Source organism: Thamnophis sirtalis, unplaced genomic scaffold (genome assembly GCF_051295495.1).
Source record: "Thamnophis sirtalis isolate CommonGarterSnake01/CBP01778 unplaced genomic scaffold, rThaSir2_p1.2 scaffold_8, whole genome shotgun sequence".
In the NCBI taxonomy this organism is placed as follows: Eukaryota; Metazoa; Chordata; class Lepidosauria; order Squamata; family Natricidae; genus Thamnophis; species Thamnophis sirtalis.
This window is the reverse complement of record NW_028261388.1, coordinates 13,017,497-13,035,792: the sequence shown is the minus strand read 5'-3', so window position 1 is coordinate 13,035,792 and position 18,296 is coordinate 13,017,497. Positions and strand designations below refer to the sequence as shown.

Genomic DNA, 18,296 nt, shown 5'->3' with positions numbered 1-18,296 from the left:
TGCCCCAACACTGGAAGTCTTTAAGAAGATGTTGGATAGCCATTTGTCTGAAACGGTATAGGGTTTCCTGCCTAGGCTGGGGGTTGGACTAGAAGACTTCCAAGGTCCCTTCCAACTCTGCTATTGTATTATATTGTATTGTATTGTATTGTATTGTATTGTATTGTATTGTATTGTATTGTATTGTATTGTATTGTATTGTATTGTATTGTATTGTATTATTTCAGACTGTACTCAGCAACCAGGATTAGGCTCGCTTGTTGCTACTTTACAATAAAGTGGTGTTAGTGAAGGATATGGAGGGCCAGGATAGAAGATAATGGAATAATTGGGAAAGCGAGCACGCACATAAAGACACGGCATACATTATCTATTACAATGATGGCTAAACTTTTCCGGACTCAATGCACATGCACATGTAAATGTGTGTGTGTGTGCACACAACCCCCCTCCAAATGCAATGCACATGCAGGCCCTCACACATGCACCCTACCCATGTGCCCTGCCCTGTGAATGCGCATGCCCCCTGCATGTGTGCACCCCTGCATGTGCCCTGCCTCCATCCCCCCGCTCATACGCAGCCGAAACCTGAAGACTACCTGGCAGGTAGGAGGTGCTTGCGCATATGTGGCGGAGGTGAGCTGGGACGACGGCTCGTGTGCCCACAGAGAGGGTGCTGCCCCCCACCTCTGGCACGTGTGCCATAGGTTTGCCACCACTGATCTATTACGTTCAGATGTCATTATGCTTTTCAAATAAAAGCCCTTGTAAATAATGAGTGTACAACTCTTAAGATGGAAACTGCAACACGGGACTTTTCCTTGTATTAAATTACATCACAAACGTGTTTTGACTACTTCTCATTTGTGTTATGTCCTCATTGTGTTAACCTCATGGTGTGTGTGTGTGTGTGTGTGTGTGTGTGTGTGTGTGTGTGTGTGTAAGCCTATGCCTGAGGTAGCCCTAAATCATTCTTAACTCATGCTGGTATTCAAGCAATATTTTCACGCTTATAGCATGAACTTATGACTACTAACAGAGACAAAGTTAGGTGATCTGTAAATAGGATTTGCGCCCCGACGACAAGACATTGGTATGGGTGGGCGTTCTTCTGGTTTGAGGGTTTTGAAATTTTGAGTAGTTCAGAGAATCGGCAAATACCACCTCTGACTGGCCCCAGAGTGGGGAGGCTGAAAAAAGAGGCTTAAAATCTGGGTTCGTCTTATACACTGAATACAGCACTTTTTGCCTCCCCAAACCCCGCCCCCTTCACCAAAATGGCCATGCAGAGCCTTTAGGAGGCTTATAGGGTGCTCCTGGGGGCTGGGGAAGGCAGAGATGAGCGAAAAATGGGCCGTTTTGCCCCCCCAGCCCGCAGGAGCACTCTGTAAGCCTCCTAAAGGCTATCCATGCCCTTTTTGGACAAAAATGGGCCCGTTTTTGTGAAAAATGGGTCATTTTTGGGAGATCTGCAGAGTGCAAAAACTTTTTTTAAAATTTGCCTCTTCAAAACCTTGCTGCATCTTCTACTCCGGTGCGTCTTATACTCCACAAAATATGGAAATTCACTGTGTGACTCCAAATTATTGTTTCTGAACGTCAGTCAATTCAAATGGTGGGTAGGATACCGAGCCCAAGAAGGAGCGTAGGGATGACAAAACGGTCATCAGCCAGAGCCATCGCATTCGTACTGGAGGACGGTGGTTGGCAGATGTTTCTCCCACTGGAAAATGGAAGGAAGCAAAGCCAGAGCAATTGACAAATGCTTTCCTCGTCATGCCCCGTGCACGCAAGATCAGACAGCTCCCCCCTCCGCAGTGGGTTGGATCAGAGGCAATAGAGGCAGGACAGGGATTAGCTGCAAGGACAGAAAATTTCACGCTGGCATAGTTTCCTGCTGATTCAAGGCAGGGTGGAGAGCTTTTAATTCAACCACCGGGAATGACCCTCCGTTCTGCGGGTGACTTTTTTTTTTAAAGTTAGATGTTAGATACACTGACAAATCTCATTGATATCGGAAGGGTGGGAGTCTCACACAATAAAAAATTGCAGACCGATTTGCACCATTTCAAAAGGTCCATTTTTTTATGTTTAAACTACTTCCCCAGAGAAATAGACTAGAAGAATAGAATTCTTTATTGGCCAAGTGTGATTGGACACACAAGGAATTTGTCTTTGGTGCAGATGCTCCCACTGTACATAAAAAACCGATACAGTCATCACAAATCATAAGGTACAACACTTAATGATAATCATAGGACAGTGGTGGGATTCAAATTATTTTACTACTGGTTCTGTGGGCATGGCTTGGTGGGCGTGGCATGGCTTGGTGGGCGTGGCATGGCTTGGTGGGCGTGGCTTGGTGGGCATGGCAGGGGAAGTATACTGTAAAATCTCCATTCCCTCTCTACTCCAGGAAAAGGTTACTGCAAAATTCCCATTTCCTCCCGATCAGCTGGGACTTGGGAGGCAGAAAATAAATGGGGGCAGGGGCAGTCAGAGGTCGTATTTACTGGTTCTCCGAACTACTCAAAATTTCTGCTACCGGTTCTCCAAAAATGGTCAGAATCTGCTGAATGCCACCTCTGGTCATGGTTCCACCACAAAACTGCGGTAGACAAAAGCGCGCTCGACGAAAGCGCGTACGTGACGTCATCACAGCGCGACGAAGACATCGCGCTATGAGCGGTAAATTTAAAATTAAAGCGAAAACCTTACCCTAACCCCCCCAAACCTAACCCTAAACCTAACCCTTAACCTAACGCTAACCCTTAACCTAACACTAAACCTAACCCTAACGCTTAACGTAACCCTAAACCTAACCCTAACCCTTAACCTAACCCTAAACCTAAACCTAACCCGTACCTTTATGTGAATCGGCTTGCTTTAATTTTATTTTAATTTCAATTTAATTTATTTTTAATTTTTTTCGTCGCGCTGCTGATGACGTCAGGTACGCGCTTTCGTCAAGCGCGCTTTAGTGGACCGCGGTTTTGACGGGTCACGCTGGTCATAGGGTACATATAAGCAATCAAATCATACTAGGAAACAATCAATATCAATTGTAAGGATACAAGCAACAAAGTTACAGTCCTGCAGTCATAAGTGGGAGGAGATGGGTGATAGGAACGATGAGAAGACTAATATCAATAGTAATGCAGCCTTAGTGAATGGTTTGACAGTGGTGGGGGAATTATTTGTTTAGCAGTGATGGCATTCAGGAAAAAACTCCTTGTGTCTAGTTGTTCTGGTGTGCAGTGCTCTATAGCGTCTTTTTGAGGGTAGGAGTTGAAACAATTTATGTCCAGGATGTGAGGGGTCTGTAGATATTTTCAGAGTCCTCTTTTTGACTTGTGCAGCATACAGGTCCTCAATGGAAGGCACGTTGCTGGCAATTGTACAATGGTTTGTAGCTGTTTTTGCTTTTTCCACCTTTCGTGGCAACAATTACGGGCTTCAGGCACTAATAAAGGAGAATATTTGTAGAGTTGAAATGAGTTCCTCTCTGAACTTGGTTGCTTTCTTGCAGACATTTCATTACCAAACTAGGTAACATCATCAGTGCTAGTACGTTTGGGTAATGAAACATTTGCAAAGCAAAACAAGCAAGCTCAAGAGAGCCCCAAGGACCCCCTCCTCTCTTTAAGCATCTTTTTAGAAAGCCGCAGGCACATGGCACCAGGAGAGCTCAAGAGTGGGAAATGGGCATTGTAAAGGTAAAAGTTCCCCTCCTACATATGTGTTCCCGACTCAAGGGGGTGGTGATCATCTCCATGTCAAAGCTGAAGAGCCAGCGCTGTCCGAAGACGTCTCCGTGGTCATGTGGCCGGCATGACTAAATGCCGAAGGCCCGCGGAACGCTGCTACCTTCCCACCAAAGGTGGTCCCTATTTTCTACTTGCATTCTTTACGTGGTTTCAAACTGCTAGGTTTGCAGAAGCTGGGACAAGGAACGGGAGCTCACTCCATTATGCAGCGCTAGGGATTTGAACCACTGAACTGCCGGTCTTTCTGATCGACAAGCTCAGCGTCTTAGCCACTGAGCCACCTTGTCCCTGGTGAGTTTAGGATTTGTATTTACTTCACTTTATGACGGTCTTTCACCGGCACAAGATTAGGATCTGTTCTTAAAGTTGCTCAGTCTTTCTCCCTTACTTATAGCCTTCCGCCAGCTGCACGGCCCGTTCATTTTTGACCTGGTGCTCCCTGACTTTTGGCATGGCCCCACTGCCCGTCCAGAGGTCGCTGAAGGAAGTCCCAGCGTCGCTCATGCTGGGCGCTGCAAACGGCATCAGGAGCGGCCGGCGGAGGAAACGGGCAAACTCTCTTGCAACGACGCTGCTCCGGCGCAAGGGGTCTCCCTACCCCTGGTTTCCAGAATGGGGGGGATTTTTCTGGTGCAATACCGCCAGCTCCCCACTAGGGCTCCCTTCCTCTTCAATCTCTCTCTCTCTCTCTCTCTTTCTCCCCCCCCCCCTCTTCCCTCCCCGGTGAGTCTCACGTTTGCTGCCGCTGCGCTTCTTTTCTACGCGAGCACAATGAAATCTTGTGCCGCTGTAAGCCCAGCGCCGCGCAATCCTCGCAGCCCGGCGGCGGCGGTGGTGGAGGCTTAAAACCGGAGACGGGCGCCAGCCAAGGGGAAAAGAGCAAGAGCCGCGGCGGGATCGCAGGGAGGAGGAGAAGGAGGGGGGCGACGTCGAGCCCCCCCCGCCTGGAAACTAGTGCCAAAAAATCCGGAAAGAAAGAGAGGGAAGATCACTCCCGCGATCCGAGGGAGGGGGGATGAAATCTCCTTGGGTCGCTCCGTTTTGGAGGCAAAAAGCCGGGGACAGTTTGTAAGTTTCAGGATCGCTTTGGGGAGGGGGGGAAAGAAAATCGCTTTCCCCAGAGGCGGAGCGAGGAGGGATGTCTCTATTCGCCCCGCAGCTTCGGGCCAGGGGGCCGCGGTAAGCGCCGGGCTGCAGAAGCCCGAAAGATTTTTCATTGAATTTTAATTTTCCTCTCTCCCTTTCACTTTTTTTTTTCCCACCGAGAAGCAAAAACTGCTTTTATTTTTCTATTATTATTTTTTTTTTGAAAACTTCGGATTTCTGTTTTTTGGGGGCGCTTGTTTTATTTTTTACCCCCTTTATGGTGTTTTGATTACCCACCCCCCTTGGATTCGGGGATCGAGGGAGATCGGGGCGACAGGCGGGGTGGAGAAAGCCAGCGGAGTAGTTGCAACCACTCCACCAAGGATATCTCCCCCCCCAACTCCTTCCCGCTCGACCCTTCTGACTTACGGATCCCGCGATCAACTTTCTTCCACCTCGTGTCCTGACTTTTTTTTTCCTTTTCATTTTTCCGCGTTCCCTTCTTCTTCGGGGGGGACGACGCCGCCTGTCGCCAAGCTTCTGCACCCGATCCTGGTTTGCTACGATCCCCAATAACTTTCTCTCCTTTTCGGAAAAGCATCTTCTCAACTTCTTTTGAGGGGGGGGGGATTGATTGAAAGAAAACGCCCCCCAAGATTCGCTGCTTCTTGGAAAGTATTGCTTCCGAGACGCCCCGTGTTATTAATAATCGAGGAGCAGAGAGAATGTATTAATTTTTTTAATGGATTCCTTTTTTTAAAAGGGATTCCTACAGCTCGGGGCGGGTTTTTTTTGGGGGGGGGAAGGAATCGACTCCCCCCAAAAATATTCTGTGGTCAATTGCCTTCCTCGGATTTTCAATGTCTCGTGCAGTTCTGCACCGCTGGAATGGATCGTGATCAATTTCTTTCCTTCTTAATTTTTGGGGCACGCGAGGGGAGTTGCGCTCCCGGGCTAACAGATCTCCCGAAAAGGATTCCGATGGCTTGTCTGTAGTTTTTTGGGTGTTGTTTTTTTTTTTTTGCGCGACCCCCAAAACAAAAAGAATAATAAATCTGTCAAGCTGTCAGGAAGGATCGCCGCTCCTAAAAGGGGAGGGGGCTGACTTCGGGTTGTCCTACGGAGGAAAGGAAAGAAAGAAAGAAAAGAGGAAAAAAAAACCGAGTCCGATCTGGAGCTAAGCGAGTGGATTCCCCACCCGCCCCCTCTCCGTTCATGTGAGCAGCGTGAGAAAGGAGCGCGATCTCCGGTTGGGAAAGAGCAGCGGAACGCCGGCAGGAGTCCGGCCCGTCGGGATGGGGGATACGGCGCCCCCTCAAGCCCTGGGTCTCCTCGGAGGAGGAGGAGGAGGATCGATGGCGGCGGCGGCAGCCCCGCGGGTTCACAGCGCGATCGTGGAGAGGCTCCGGGCGCGCATCGCCGTCTGCCGCCAGCACCACTTGACCTGCGAGGGCCGCTACGAGCGGGGCAGAGCCGAGAGCTCGGATCGCGAACGGGAGAGCACCTTGCAGCTACTCAACCTGGTGCAACACGGGCAGGCGGCCCGGAAGGGAAGCAAGCACGGTAAAGCGGCCGGAGGCAGCGGCTCAGCCGCGCCATCTACTAACGCCGCAGCGCCCCCTGCGACGGACTACTATCCCCCGCAGCTGATCAGCAACGGGAGCGCTGGTGTCAGGAGTGGGATCAACGGGGAGCAACCCAGCGCCGCCACTGGAGGCGACGGCAGGAATCCGGCCCTGATTGCGGTGAGTGGCGCGTTAGTTCTCCGGTTGTTTCTTTACTGTTTAATGCTCCTTCTATGCAGCCTAAGCGAAAGATTTGGTGTATGTCAGAGAGTCAGCAACCCTGGCTCTGGAGCCGCATGTGGCCCTTTCATTCCTCTGTTGCGGCTCCCTCTTGCTCAAAATAAATGTCCCAATTACCAATGTGTGATACCTGCCGGCACACAATTTATTGACCTCTTCAAACACCACCACCCCCTTTAAGCCAACCATGGATTAAATCCAAGATAAGGGAAAGTTTCAGAAGAAAACAGAACTTTAACTATATATGCTAGTTTTGTGGGCACTGGAAGGGTTTTGTGGCTCCCAGTGTTCTCTTTTCTGTGGGAAAGGGGGCCAAATGGCTATTTGAGTGATATATTGATATCGAGTCTGGCAGCCCATCTCCAAATTTATTTGACAGATAGTGCTCGACTTACAAAGATTCATTTAGTGACCTAAGTTACAACAGCGCTGAAAAAAAGAGAGTGGTGACCGTTTTTTCCAGACTTAATGACTATGGTGGCATCCCCGCAGTCACGTGATTTACATCCGAATGCTTGGCAACTGGCTCGTATTTATGACGGTTGCAGGGTCCCTGGATCACGGGATCCCCGTTTCGCAATCGTCTGACAAGCCAAGTCAACGGGGAATTAGGATTCACTTAACAACCAGGTTACTCATTTAACAACTTTGGTGATTCGCTGATCAGATGTGGCGGGAAAAGTCATAAAACGGGGCAAAACTCACTTAACACATTTCTCGCTTAGTAACGTAAATTTTGGGCTCAGTTGTGGTCGTATGATGAGGACTAATCGTATTTATGTGCACCCTGCCTTTATTGTAACTGTGAGAGGGATCTTGGAGTCCTAGTGGACAACCATTTAAATATAAGCCAGCCGTGTGCAGCAGCTGCCAAAAAAGCCAACACAGTTCTAGGCTGCATAAACAGAGGAATAGAATCAAGATCACGTGAAGTGTTAATATCACTTTATAGTGCCTTGGTAAGGCCACACTTGGAATACAGCATCCAGTTTTGGTCGCCACAATGTAAAAAAGATGTTGAGACTCTAGAAAGAGTGCAGAGAAGAGCAACAAAGATGATTAGGGGACTGGAGGCTAAAAGAGATAAAGGAATTGCATATGTCAGTTTAATGAAAAGAAGGACTAGGGATGGCATGATAGCAGTGTCCCAATATCTAAGGGGCTTCCACAAAGCACCCAAGGGCAGGACAAGAAGCAATGGGTGGAAACTAATCAAGGAGAGAAGCAACTTAGAACTAAGGAGAAATTTCCTGACAGTTAGAACAATTAATCTGTGGAACAGCTTGCCTCCAGAAGTTGTGAATGTTCCAACACTGGAAGTTTTTTAAGAAGAGATTCAATAGGGTTTCTTACCTGAGCAGGGGGATGAACTATAAGACCTCTAAGGTTCCTTCTGTTATTCTGTTATATCCAACACATCTGCCTCCTCCTATTTTCCCCATAACAACCACCCATCTGAGCTTCAAATAATGCAACTAATCAATCACAGGTTTCCAAACCAAGGTTTGTTGAGCCAAATTGAGCCCTTTTGTAGCTTCAGCTGGCTTTTTGACCTGAATAGTCCCCATCCTCCACTTCTACTGGGATTGTCGGAATCTGGAACAAAGTTGGGGGATTGGGGGGGGGGCAGTACTAGGCCTAAACTCCTGCCTAAGGAAAATTCTCCTCTCCAGGTCTTTTCTTTTGAAGATCTCTACCTGTCTTCTCCCCTCACCCCAACATATACACAACTTGGAACCACATAACACTTGAGAAACTGACCCACCTTGGAGGCTGGGAGGGACTGGGTGGGACAGAAGAGGCCCAGCAATGACTGTTATCCAGTTATCATCTGGAGCAGGGTGAACTGCAACCACAAGAGGGGCTTGTGTCACACACAGATACCCAGGCACACACACAGAGTGGGGGGGGAGCGAGTTTGGGGACCCTCTCTTGATCTCCAGAGCATCAGGTGGAAGATGGAATCAGGAGAGCCTCCCTTCCCCTACCCAGATCCCTAGGGTTTTTGCAAAACTGAATTTCCTTTAAAAAAGAAAAAGCTAATCAAAGTGTTGATTTGTTTCCTTAGATTTAGATGCTGCCCAAATCAGGGTGACCTTGAACAGCTCAGGTCAAATTGTCTTAATGTCACCCTTATTTGGGCAGTATCTAGCTGAACAATATTAAAAGTATAATATAGAATGTGAAACAGAGAAAAAAAACACCCAGCATCCGTCTGGACCAGGCGTGTCAAACTGGATTTCTTCGAGGGCTGGATCAGCATTGTAGTTCTCCTTCGTAGGTTGACTGGGGGTGGGGGGAAGAGATGGGATGGATGCCACCTGTAGCACCTTGCCAGCCAAAACAAGGTGCAGGGGGCCAGTCCACTCTAAATCTCCTCCCTGCAAGCAGCAATCCAATCAGAGAATCACATCCACCTCATTACCCATACAGTAGACCAGTTCTTCAAATCTTTCTGGAACTGTTCTGAGCGAGGCTTCCCAAGAGCATGAAGCAAACTCCTTGTCCCAACCAAAAAAACCCTTTTATTAATTTCCTGTGAATTCTGCTCACTCACATCCAGCAAAGTCTTTCAAGGGAGGATTTACAGTCACAGACCTTATCTGGCTTGGAGAGCTGCCAGGCCGATATCTGCAAAACCTGGCAAGGAGCCTCGGAGAGTCACGAACCAATTAAGCGAACTAATTGTCTCCTGCAACCTCTACTCCCCTTTTGCTCCTCTTTTATTTCCTCTGGGAGGGGGGCAATCATCGTCCACCTGTGGCCTTACTCCCAAGTCGGCCCTTGCTCCTCAGATGTTCCCTTCATCTGGCAACTCTACGCATGCGCACACTGGGAACAGGCTTCAGCTGTTCGTCTGCTTCACTGATGTCTGATCTGAAGGCAGCTGGTAACTGGCATACGGCTCTGGCCCTCTCTCTGTCTCCGACACAGAGCCCTCATCAGAGCCTTCCCCAGACTCCAGGACTGGCCCATGTTCCTCTCCAACCTCCTCACTGTCTGAGTCCTCTGCCATAACAGGAATATCATGAAACACAGACACACACAGAGAGAGACACACATACACATCTCATGGGGAGCTCTGTTGGCTAAATGACCCTGTCCAGTTTGTACACTATAAAGCAGATATTTCAGGAACTGCACTTTTCGACCTTCAACGTGCTCGAAAAAGGGAAAAAATTCTGTTTCAAATAGGACTTTGGGTAACCGAATGGACATTAAGATGCTTCTTAAGCCCATCTGGTGATGATGTTGTTTCTTTAGTTATGTTTTTATGTTGCCTCGGGGATCTGCTGCTTTTATGTTGTGGATGATGAATCGTTGATCAGGGTGAACGATCAGGAGTGTAAGATATACCAGCAGCTGACGGGCCTAAGAAATTGCTAGTGGATTCTGCAAAACATCATCAGCAAAATCATGACTGTTCTTCTTCAAACAGCCCTCGGGTCTGCCCTTCAGCCCACCAAAGCACCTCCCGTGGTCCAAAATTGCCATTTGGGGCCTGCTTTGTCCCCCCCATTCAGAGCTTTAATGGTAGAAGTGGCCATGGAGAATTTTGGGTACAATTTTTTCCATCTCCATTATTTTTTAAAAAAATCCCTAGATTGAGGCTTTCCAACCTGGGCAACTTTAAGCTGCAAGGACTTCAACTCCCAGAATTCCCCAGCTGGCCACACACCTTAAAAGTTACTAAGGGTGGGAAATTCTGCTGTAGACCGTCTCCCTTTAAATTGAGGCAGTGGAAGGGAAGGTCTTTTAAACCAGGGAAGTTGTGATAAGGAAGGTCAAAAAAGTCAAGATAAGTGCAGTTGAAATTTTATGTTTTATATGAATGGTGCATTGCAGAGTTGTGCAGAGTTTGAACCACACCATTATGGCCGCCATCTTGCGTCTGTGCTTTGAGTAGGCATTATAAAAGTACATGGGGCAGGGATTTTGTTGGGAGCCAAGAAAATATAAGTAGGACCCCATTAGGGAATTAGGCACCCAATGTTTCTGCCCCATGTAATTTTATATTAATTTAATTTAAAAAGTGAGTAGAAAGCTTAATATTCTACAAAGTAAACCTCCTATGAGACACCTATGTTGCCAATAACAATTATTGATCCCTATATATTTTATTGGAACACAGTGTTCCAATATCTGAGGGGATGCCACAAAGAAGAGGAGGTCAACCTATTCTCCAAAGCACTTGAAGGCAGGACAAGAAGCAATGGATGGAAACTAATCAAGGACAGAAGCAACCTCAGAACTAAGAAAAGAAATTTCTTGCTAGAACAATTAACCAGTGGAAAGGCTTCTTTCAGAAGTTGTGGGAGCTCCATCATTGGAGGCTTTTAAGAAAAGATTGGATAGCCATTTGTCTGAAACGGTATAGGGTTTCCAGCCTCAGCAGGGGGTTGAACTAGAAGACCTCCAAGGTCCCTTTCAACTCTGTTATTCTGGTATCCTATATAACCTATTTAACCTATTTAAACCTTTTTTGTTGTCACATGCCGAAAGCAGTGCGCTCACGACCTCCCTATGCGCCCCGCCCTTCTATGCATGCGTGTGTGACAACCCATGTGACATGCAACCCCCCCCATGCTCTACCTTGCACATGCTCGTGCGACCCCCACCAGTGCCTCATTTTCGGCCTAGTAGGCCTCCCTGCAGCATCCTGGGAGCAAAAATGGGCCACAGGGCACCACTCTGCACCGCCCTCCACGCATGCGTACACAGCCCCTTCAGCATGCACACGCATCTCTCACATGCGCCTCCCTCCTGCATGATGCGCGGCAGAGACACAAAAATCAGCTGACCAGCGGGAGGCGTGAACACATGTGCGGTGGAGCTGAGCTGGGGTGCCCACGGAGTGGGCTCTGTGTGCTACCTGTGGCACGCATGCCATTGGTTCACCATCACGGCTATATAGCTTTCCACAAACCTTCTTAGAAAATAAAACACTTGAGTGGCTCCAAGAGCTTGGTTTTATTTTTGCTGTACACATGTTTACATATACACATGTTTTGCAAGAATGTCGTTATCTTAATTTCATTCTGGGCTGCAATTAAAGACTAGATCAAAGGCTAGTTTAGAAAACGACAAAGGTCATTCGAGCCAGATTTAGGTTTGTGTTAAAATATCTGCACGGCTTCCCACCTTTTTTCTCCTGCAAATAATAATCCTTGACTTATAACCCCTTTTGGGACTGGAATTTTGGTTGTAAGTCAGTGTGGTCGTAAGTCAAATTACGACGTGACCAGATCTGATTTTATTGCCATTTTTATAGTGGTTATAAAGCAAATCACTATGGTTATTAAACAAATCTGGTGGCAGTTAAGCAAATCTAGCTGCACCAATAGACTACTGTAACGTGCTCTACATGGGGCTGCCCTTGAAGAGTGTTCGAAGACTTCAGCTTGTCCAGAACGCAGCCGCGCGAGCAATTGTGGGTGCACCTCGGTACACCCACGTCACACCTATCCTCTGCGAGCTGCACTGGCTGCCCATTGGTCTCCGGACACGCTTCAAGGTGCTAGTCGTTACTTTTAAAGCCCTACATGGTATCGGACCTGGGTACTTGAGAGACCGCCTCCTGCCAATTACCTCCCAAAGACCTATTAGATCCCACAGACTAGGCCTCCTCCAAATCCCATCTGCCAGCCAATGTCGGCTGGCAACTCCCCGGGGGAGGGCCTTCTCTGTGGCTGCTCTGGCCCTCTGGAACGATCTCCCCGTTGAGATCCGGACCCTCACCTCCCTTCCGGCTTTCCGCAAAGCAACTAAGACCTGGCTGTTCCGGCAGGCCTGGGGCTGTTGAATCTTCCAGCCCCATCTGAGGTTACGACTGTTGCTGTATTTTTAAATTGTTTGTCTTTTTATTTTATTTTGTACCCCCCTTCCCCTTCAGATTGTTAGCCGCCCTGGGTCTCTCGGGAATAGGGCAGTATGCAAACTAGATAAAATCTTAAACCTTAAACCTTTTTGCCTAAAACAGGCAAAAAAAAAATAGCAAAACATGATCCTGTAAACTGCAGGACACTGCAATTGTTCATGAATGCAAATTGCTTGCCAAGCACCCCTGGGATCTCTATGGAGATTCTCAGACATCCCGTTCATGATTGTCCCAAAGGTGCTCTGATTGGATGGATCAGTGAGAGCTGAAGCAGCTTTTTGGGTGAGAAGCGAAACATCTTCAAAGAAAAAAACAGAAAGTTCAGTTGCCTCTTGAAAAAGCACCTTCGGGACGACTTCTGGGATGATATAATGGACTTAAATATGAACATAGGTCCCGAAGCACTTTTTCTTAGGCCATCCTAGCTTTGAAAGTTGTTAAACAAACCGTCATAAGTTCAGGACTGCCTCTACTGTCACTAACGCAGGGATCGGAAGAATAATTTGGTTATTATAACTACATCCCCTTACATTGACAACATTTAATGCAGAAATGTACATGTTTGTGAAGAATAAGTCTATGCACATGAAATATGCATGCTCAGGGACAGGTATAACTTTCTAATAACGACTGGGACATAACAGAGGGAAGCAGTTGAATGATGGATGGAGCATCTAACATGTTTTCGGTACTTGAAAATATCTTATGTTCCTCATGGGCTTTTTTTCCCCTTCTAAACCTCTTATCGTCTTAAGAGTTGTTCCAATTTGTCACTGTCCTTAATATGCAATACATGGAACTGGAGACGGTATTTTTGTTGTGGTCTGACCAAATGTAGAACAAAAAGGAATTGTGGTTTCTCTTGATCTAGGCACAAGACTTGCAGTGATTACATTTGCTTTCTTTGAGCTACACTGTTGGTTCGAGCCAACATACAATACACAGCAGTTACTCCATATTTTTGTCCCTTGAAACAATTTTCTAAAGAGAGAGATTGCATGGGGGACAATGAGGAGCTTCCATAGTTGAGGATAAATTCCAAGTTGGCTCCTACCTCTTAAAACCCAAATCAGCTTGCTCTGTCGCACTTAGCTGCATTATAAAAAAGATTAGTTCTCCGGCATAATCAAAAGAACTCAGAGTCTAAAATTAAACTTGTCCTTGAGCCATAAAATTGACTATTCCGATATTGTTGGATAAATCTATATTGGGCATCATCCCCTTTAAGACATTTCCATTTCCATAGTCAAAATAAATAATAATATGAAATATCTACAATATAGGGGGGGACTTTTCAATGTCTTTCTTGATGAGATTTACTTTTTGTAAATCAGTCTTAAAAGTTTCCTTCTTCTTTTTCCATGCTTTTCAGGCCCCAGAAAAACAATTAATAATGTCTGGTGTTTAGGAATATGTCTTTATTTACAAGGTTGTGCCAAAGCTGAGTTTGGGTTAATTTGTTATTTTTTCCCCCTCCGTTGATTCAACACAAAAGATAATCAAAGAGAAAAACACGTAGCTCTTAGAGAGTTTTAATAAAGTTATCTCATACTTATTCAGTAGATTTCATAAATATTCAGTATATATTAATTCAAGGAAGCCTAAAAAATACTGAAAAGGGATATTGTTCGTTAACAGCAGGTATGGAATAGGGCACAGATGGTGATTTACTTAAAGCTAACTTCTAAATTCATCCTCGAGATAATATTTTAGAATTATCAGATAATTCTACCTTACCTAAGCAAAGATCCCATAGGTTTCAGTTGCATTTAGTACCAAGAAAGAATACCCATTTCTCTGTAATCATCTAAGAAATAGGTTTTTCCATTCTCTAAACAAGTAAAGCACATGAGTAATGTTTCTTCTTACAACTGATGCTTTTCAGAAGAAAGGGAAGAGGGAAATTTCTTGAGGTTTTCAGCTTTGAAAAAAAAAAACCTAAATGAACTTTGATAGCATTGTAGGACATAATTGCGTCAACTTTCAAGATCTTTTCAGACAGAGAGTTAGTTGGTGGTGGCAGCAGCTGAGAAGACAACTTCGTCTGTTGCTAGTTTTTAAATGGTTTATAAAGAAGACATAAAAACAATCATCTGCAATTAGAAAAAAATTAGAGCAAAATAATTACGTATTATACGTACACACACACACAAACGTATGTGTGTTTGTGAGTGAGTGTGAGTGAGTGAATATATGTGGTATATATGTGTAAGTGTGTATCAGGGTGGTATACACTTACCTTCCCTACTGGTTTGCAAATGTGAGCATGCACGCAGATCCTTCCACGTATCTGCTTTTGGCGAAAAAAGGGCCTAAATGGGATACCATAGAGCTGGCGTGCGTGGGTGGTTTCCGCCACCAGTTCGGCCGCTACACTCCGAACCGGTAGAATATGACCTCTGGTGTGCTTGTGTGTGTGTATACGTATATATGTATGTATACATCAGTGTTTCTCAACCTTGGCAACTTGAAGATGTCCGGACTTCAACTCCCAGAATTCCCCAGCCAGCATTCGCTGGCTGGGGAATTCTGGGAGTTGAAGTCCGGACATCTTCAAGTTACCAAGGTTGAGAAACTCTGGTATACATACATCAGTGATGGGTTACGGCTAGTGCCTGCTGGGAGCAGGAGGCACAAATATAATACAATAACAGAGTTGGAAGGGACTTTGGAGGTCTTCTAGTCCAACTCCCTGCCTAGGCAGGAAACCCTATACCGTTTCAGACAAATGGTTATCCAATCTCTTGTTAGAGCATTTACAACTTCTGGAGGCAAGTTGTTCCACTGATTAATTGTTTTAACTGTCAGGAAATTTCTCCTCAGTTCTAAGTTCCTTCTCTCCTTGATTAGTTTTCACCCATTGCTTCTTGTTATACACCCAGGTGCCTTGGAGAATAGTTTGACTCCCTCTTCTTTGTGGAAACCCCTGAGATATTGGAACACTGCTTTCATGTCTCCCCTAGTCCTTCTTTTCATTAAACTAGACATGCCCAGTTCCTGCAACCGTTCTTCATATGTTTTAGCCTCCAGTCTCCTGATCATTTTTGTTGCTCTTCTCTGCACTCTTTCTAGAGTCCCACATCTTTTCTACATCGTGGTGACCAATGCAGTATTCCAAGTGTGGCCTTAGCAAGGAATTATAAAGTGGTGTTAACACTTCACGTGATCTTGATTCTATCCCTCTGTTTATGTAGCCTAGATCTGTGTTGGCTTCTTTTGGCAGCGGCTGCACACGGCTGGCTCATATTTAAATGGCTGCCCACTAGGACTCCAAGATCCCTCTCACAGTTACTACTATTGAGCAAGGTACCACCTGTATTGTACCTGTGCATTTCGTTTTTCTTGCCTAAATGTAGAACCTTACTCTTTTCACCATTGAATTTCACCGTTCTGGTACGGTGCTTCAGAGGGCCCGCCCGCCGCCCGCGTTGCTTCCCTGTATTTGACCCAACCGGGCTATTTGCGCATGCAGCGTACGGTGCCTGCACAATGTTCCGCCAAGCAGCTGGAGCGTTGCAGGGCGGTGGTGCACATGCATGCACAGCTCGTGTGCACGTGGTGGACGACCGGCCCCGTCGCAGGGTACTGGACCCACCACTGACATACACACACATATACATATACAGTGCATACCTTAATGATAAATATTTACAGTTGGTCCTCAACCTATGACCACAAGTTTCCATTGGTAAGCAAGGCATTTGTTAAGCGAGTCATGCCTGATTTTGTGACCTTTTTTTGCCACGGTTGTTAAAACCAGTCACTGCATTTGTTATGTGAATCATGCGGTAGTTAAGCAAATGCGGATTCCCCCACTGATTTTACTTGTTCAGAGGCGGCTGGGAAGGTCAAAGATGGTGATCATGTGACCCCCCCCCCCAATATATATATACTGCAAGTACACGCCAATAGCCAAGCACCTGGTTTCGAACACTTGACCATGAGATGCTAAGACATCATCAGTGCAAGCATTGGTTGTAAGTCACTTTTTTCCAGCGGCATTATAACTTTGAACAGTTGTTAAGTGAATAGTTATAAGTCGAGGACTACCTGCGTTGTGCTGTTTTTTGTTTTTTTTTAAAGAAATAAAGAAGACAGAGAGAAGGGAGGGAGGAAAACAGCTCTTCGTACCTGCCATTTCTTTATAACTCTTATTATTTGTAAAGCTCTTAAAAGTAGGACAGGTTTATGTGACATATCCTCTAGGAATACAAAAAACACATTCTATTCCCTTGACTGTACAATGTTGTCTGGAAGGAAACTAGAACAAAATTCCCAATGTTGTCATATGCAGTGTTTATTCAAATGTACACCCTGTGACTCACTTTCTTTGTGGTCTTCAGGTCGAGGTTCTTTAGGAGGGGGGGGGGGGAAACAATTAACCTTGGAAATGGAAGTGCATAAATAACGCTTAGAGAAAGTAAACTCTTTCCTCTCTCTTAAGATTAGGGGGCCCGGAGTGTCCGACCATTTTATTACAGTTATAAATCAAAAGAGCCACATCCCAAAACATCTGGAAGACACTTATTGCTTGCTCCAGCCTTGAGAAATCACAAACAATATTATCTTTAAAAAGTAGCCATTTATTCTTTTCTTTTTTGTAAATCATCCCTAATTAAAATTACATCAGGAAAAAGGGAAGCCTCCCCAGAATAAATAATGTCAGCTTGCAAAAAAAATTCCCAGGGAAATCTGGCTCGGATTGTTCTCCGGGCTCTCCTTACATAAGAGAGACCCGTGCTAGCTACACTGTTTGGCAGGATTAGAGCTTTTCGTTTGCTTCTTCCCGGGTTAAGATAGTTAAACGAGAGGCTGAGTGAGTGTTGGCAACGAAAGGAGGAGATCCTGGAGGACAGGATCAAAGGCAGGAATAAATAGCTTCTCACCCATCACAATTTCCCTAATATGAACCCTCTGGTATCCTTCAACAGTTTACACAGGTGCAGCATTCCTGCCCTTGGGGCTTTGTAACAGTGCCAGCACACATCCAAAGAGGTTCGCTGGGGTGCCAAAAATCCGGTGTGGACAAGGACTAAGAAAGACATCATTCCACTAGAAGGTTTCAATTGCAGTAATGGAAGTGAAGCTCTGCTTGCTGAATTTCAATAAGCTTCAGGTGCAGGAAGTAGCCACGATACAAACTTTTGAAGAGTGTGTCTGACGTAAAGAACATAAAACAAGTTTAAAAAAATATCTTATAAATAACATCTTATAAAAAAAAGATGTTGAGACTCTAGAGAAAGTGCAGAAGAGGGCAACCAGGGACTGGAGACTAAAACATACGAAGAACGGTTGCAGGAACTGGGCAAGGCTAGTCTAGTGAAGAGAAGGACCAGGGGAGACACGATAGCAGTCTTCCAATATTTGAGGGGCTGCCACAGAGAGGAAGGGATTAAGCTATTTTACAAAGCACTTAGATTAGATTTAGATTTATTAAATTTATATGCTGCCCTTTTCCCCCGAAGGGGACTCACTTGAAGGCCAGACAAGGAACAATGGATGGAAACTGACCAAGGAGAGATAAGAAATCTCTCCAGATTTCTAGAAATCTCTAGAAATAAGGAGGAATTTTCTGACGGTGAGAACAATCAACCGAAGGAACTGAAGTTGCCTTCGGAAGTTGTGGGAGCTCCATCAGTTGAGACTTTCAAGAAGAGATTGGACTGCTATTTGTCAGAAATGGTGTAGGGTCTCCTGCTTGAACGGGGGAAGGGGGGGTTGGACTAGATGACCTATAAGGTCCCTTCCAACTCTGTTAAT

At 45.8% G+C, this 18,296-nt stretch overlaps 1 protein-coding gene across 1 annotated transcript in view; it reads left to right on the top strand.

The window, feature by feature from the left end:
* Positions 1-4,639: 4,639 nt before the first annotated feature.
* MAML2 (mastermind like transcriptional coactivator 2) overlaps positions 4,640-18,296 on the top strand; it is a 215,452-nt gene continuing 201,795 nt past the window's right edge. The window contains exon 1 of the mRNA XM_087721120.1: positions 4,640-6,598. Within this exon, the coding sequence (XP_087577246.1) occupies positions 6,149-6,598 (450 nt within the window). The 5' untranslated portion in view covers positions 4,640-6,148. The remainder of the gene's footprint in view (positions 6,599-18,296) is intronic.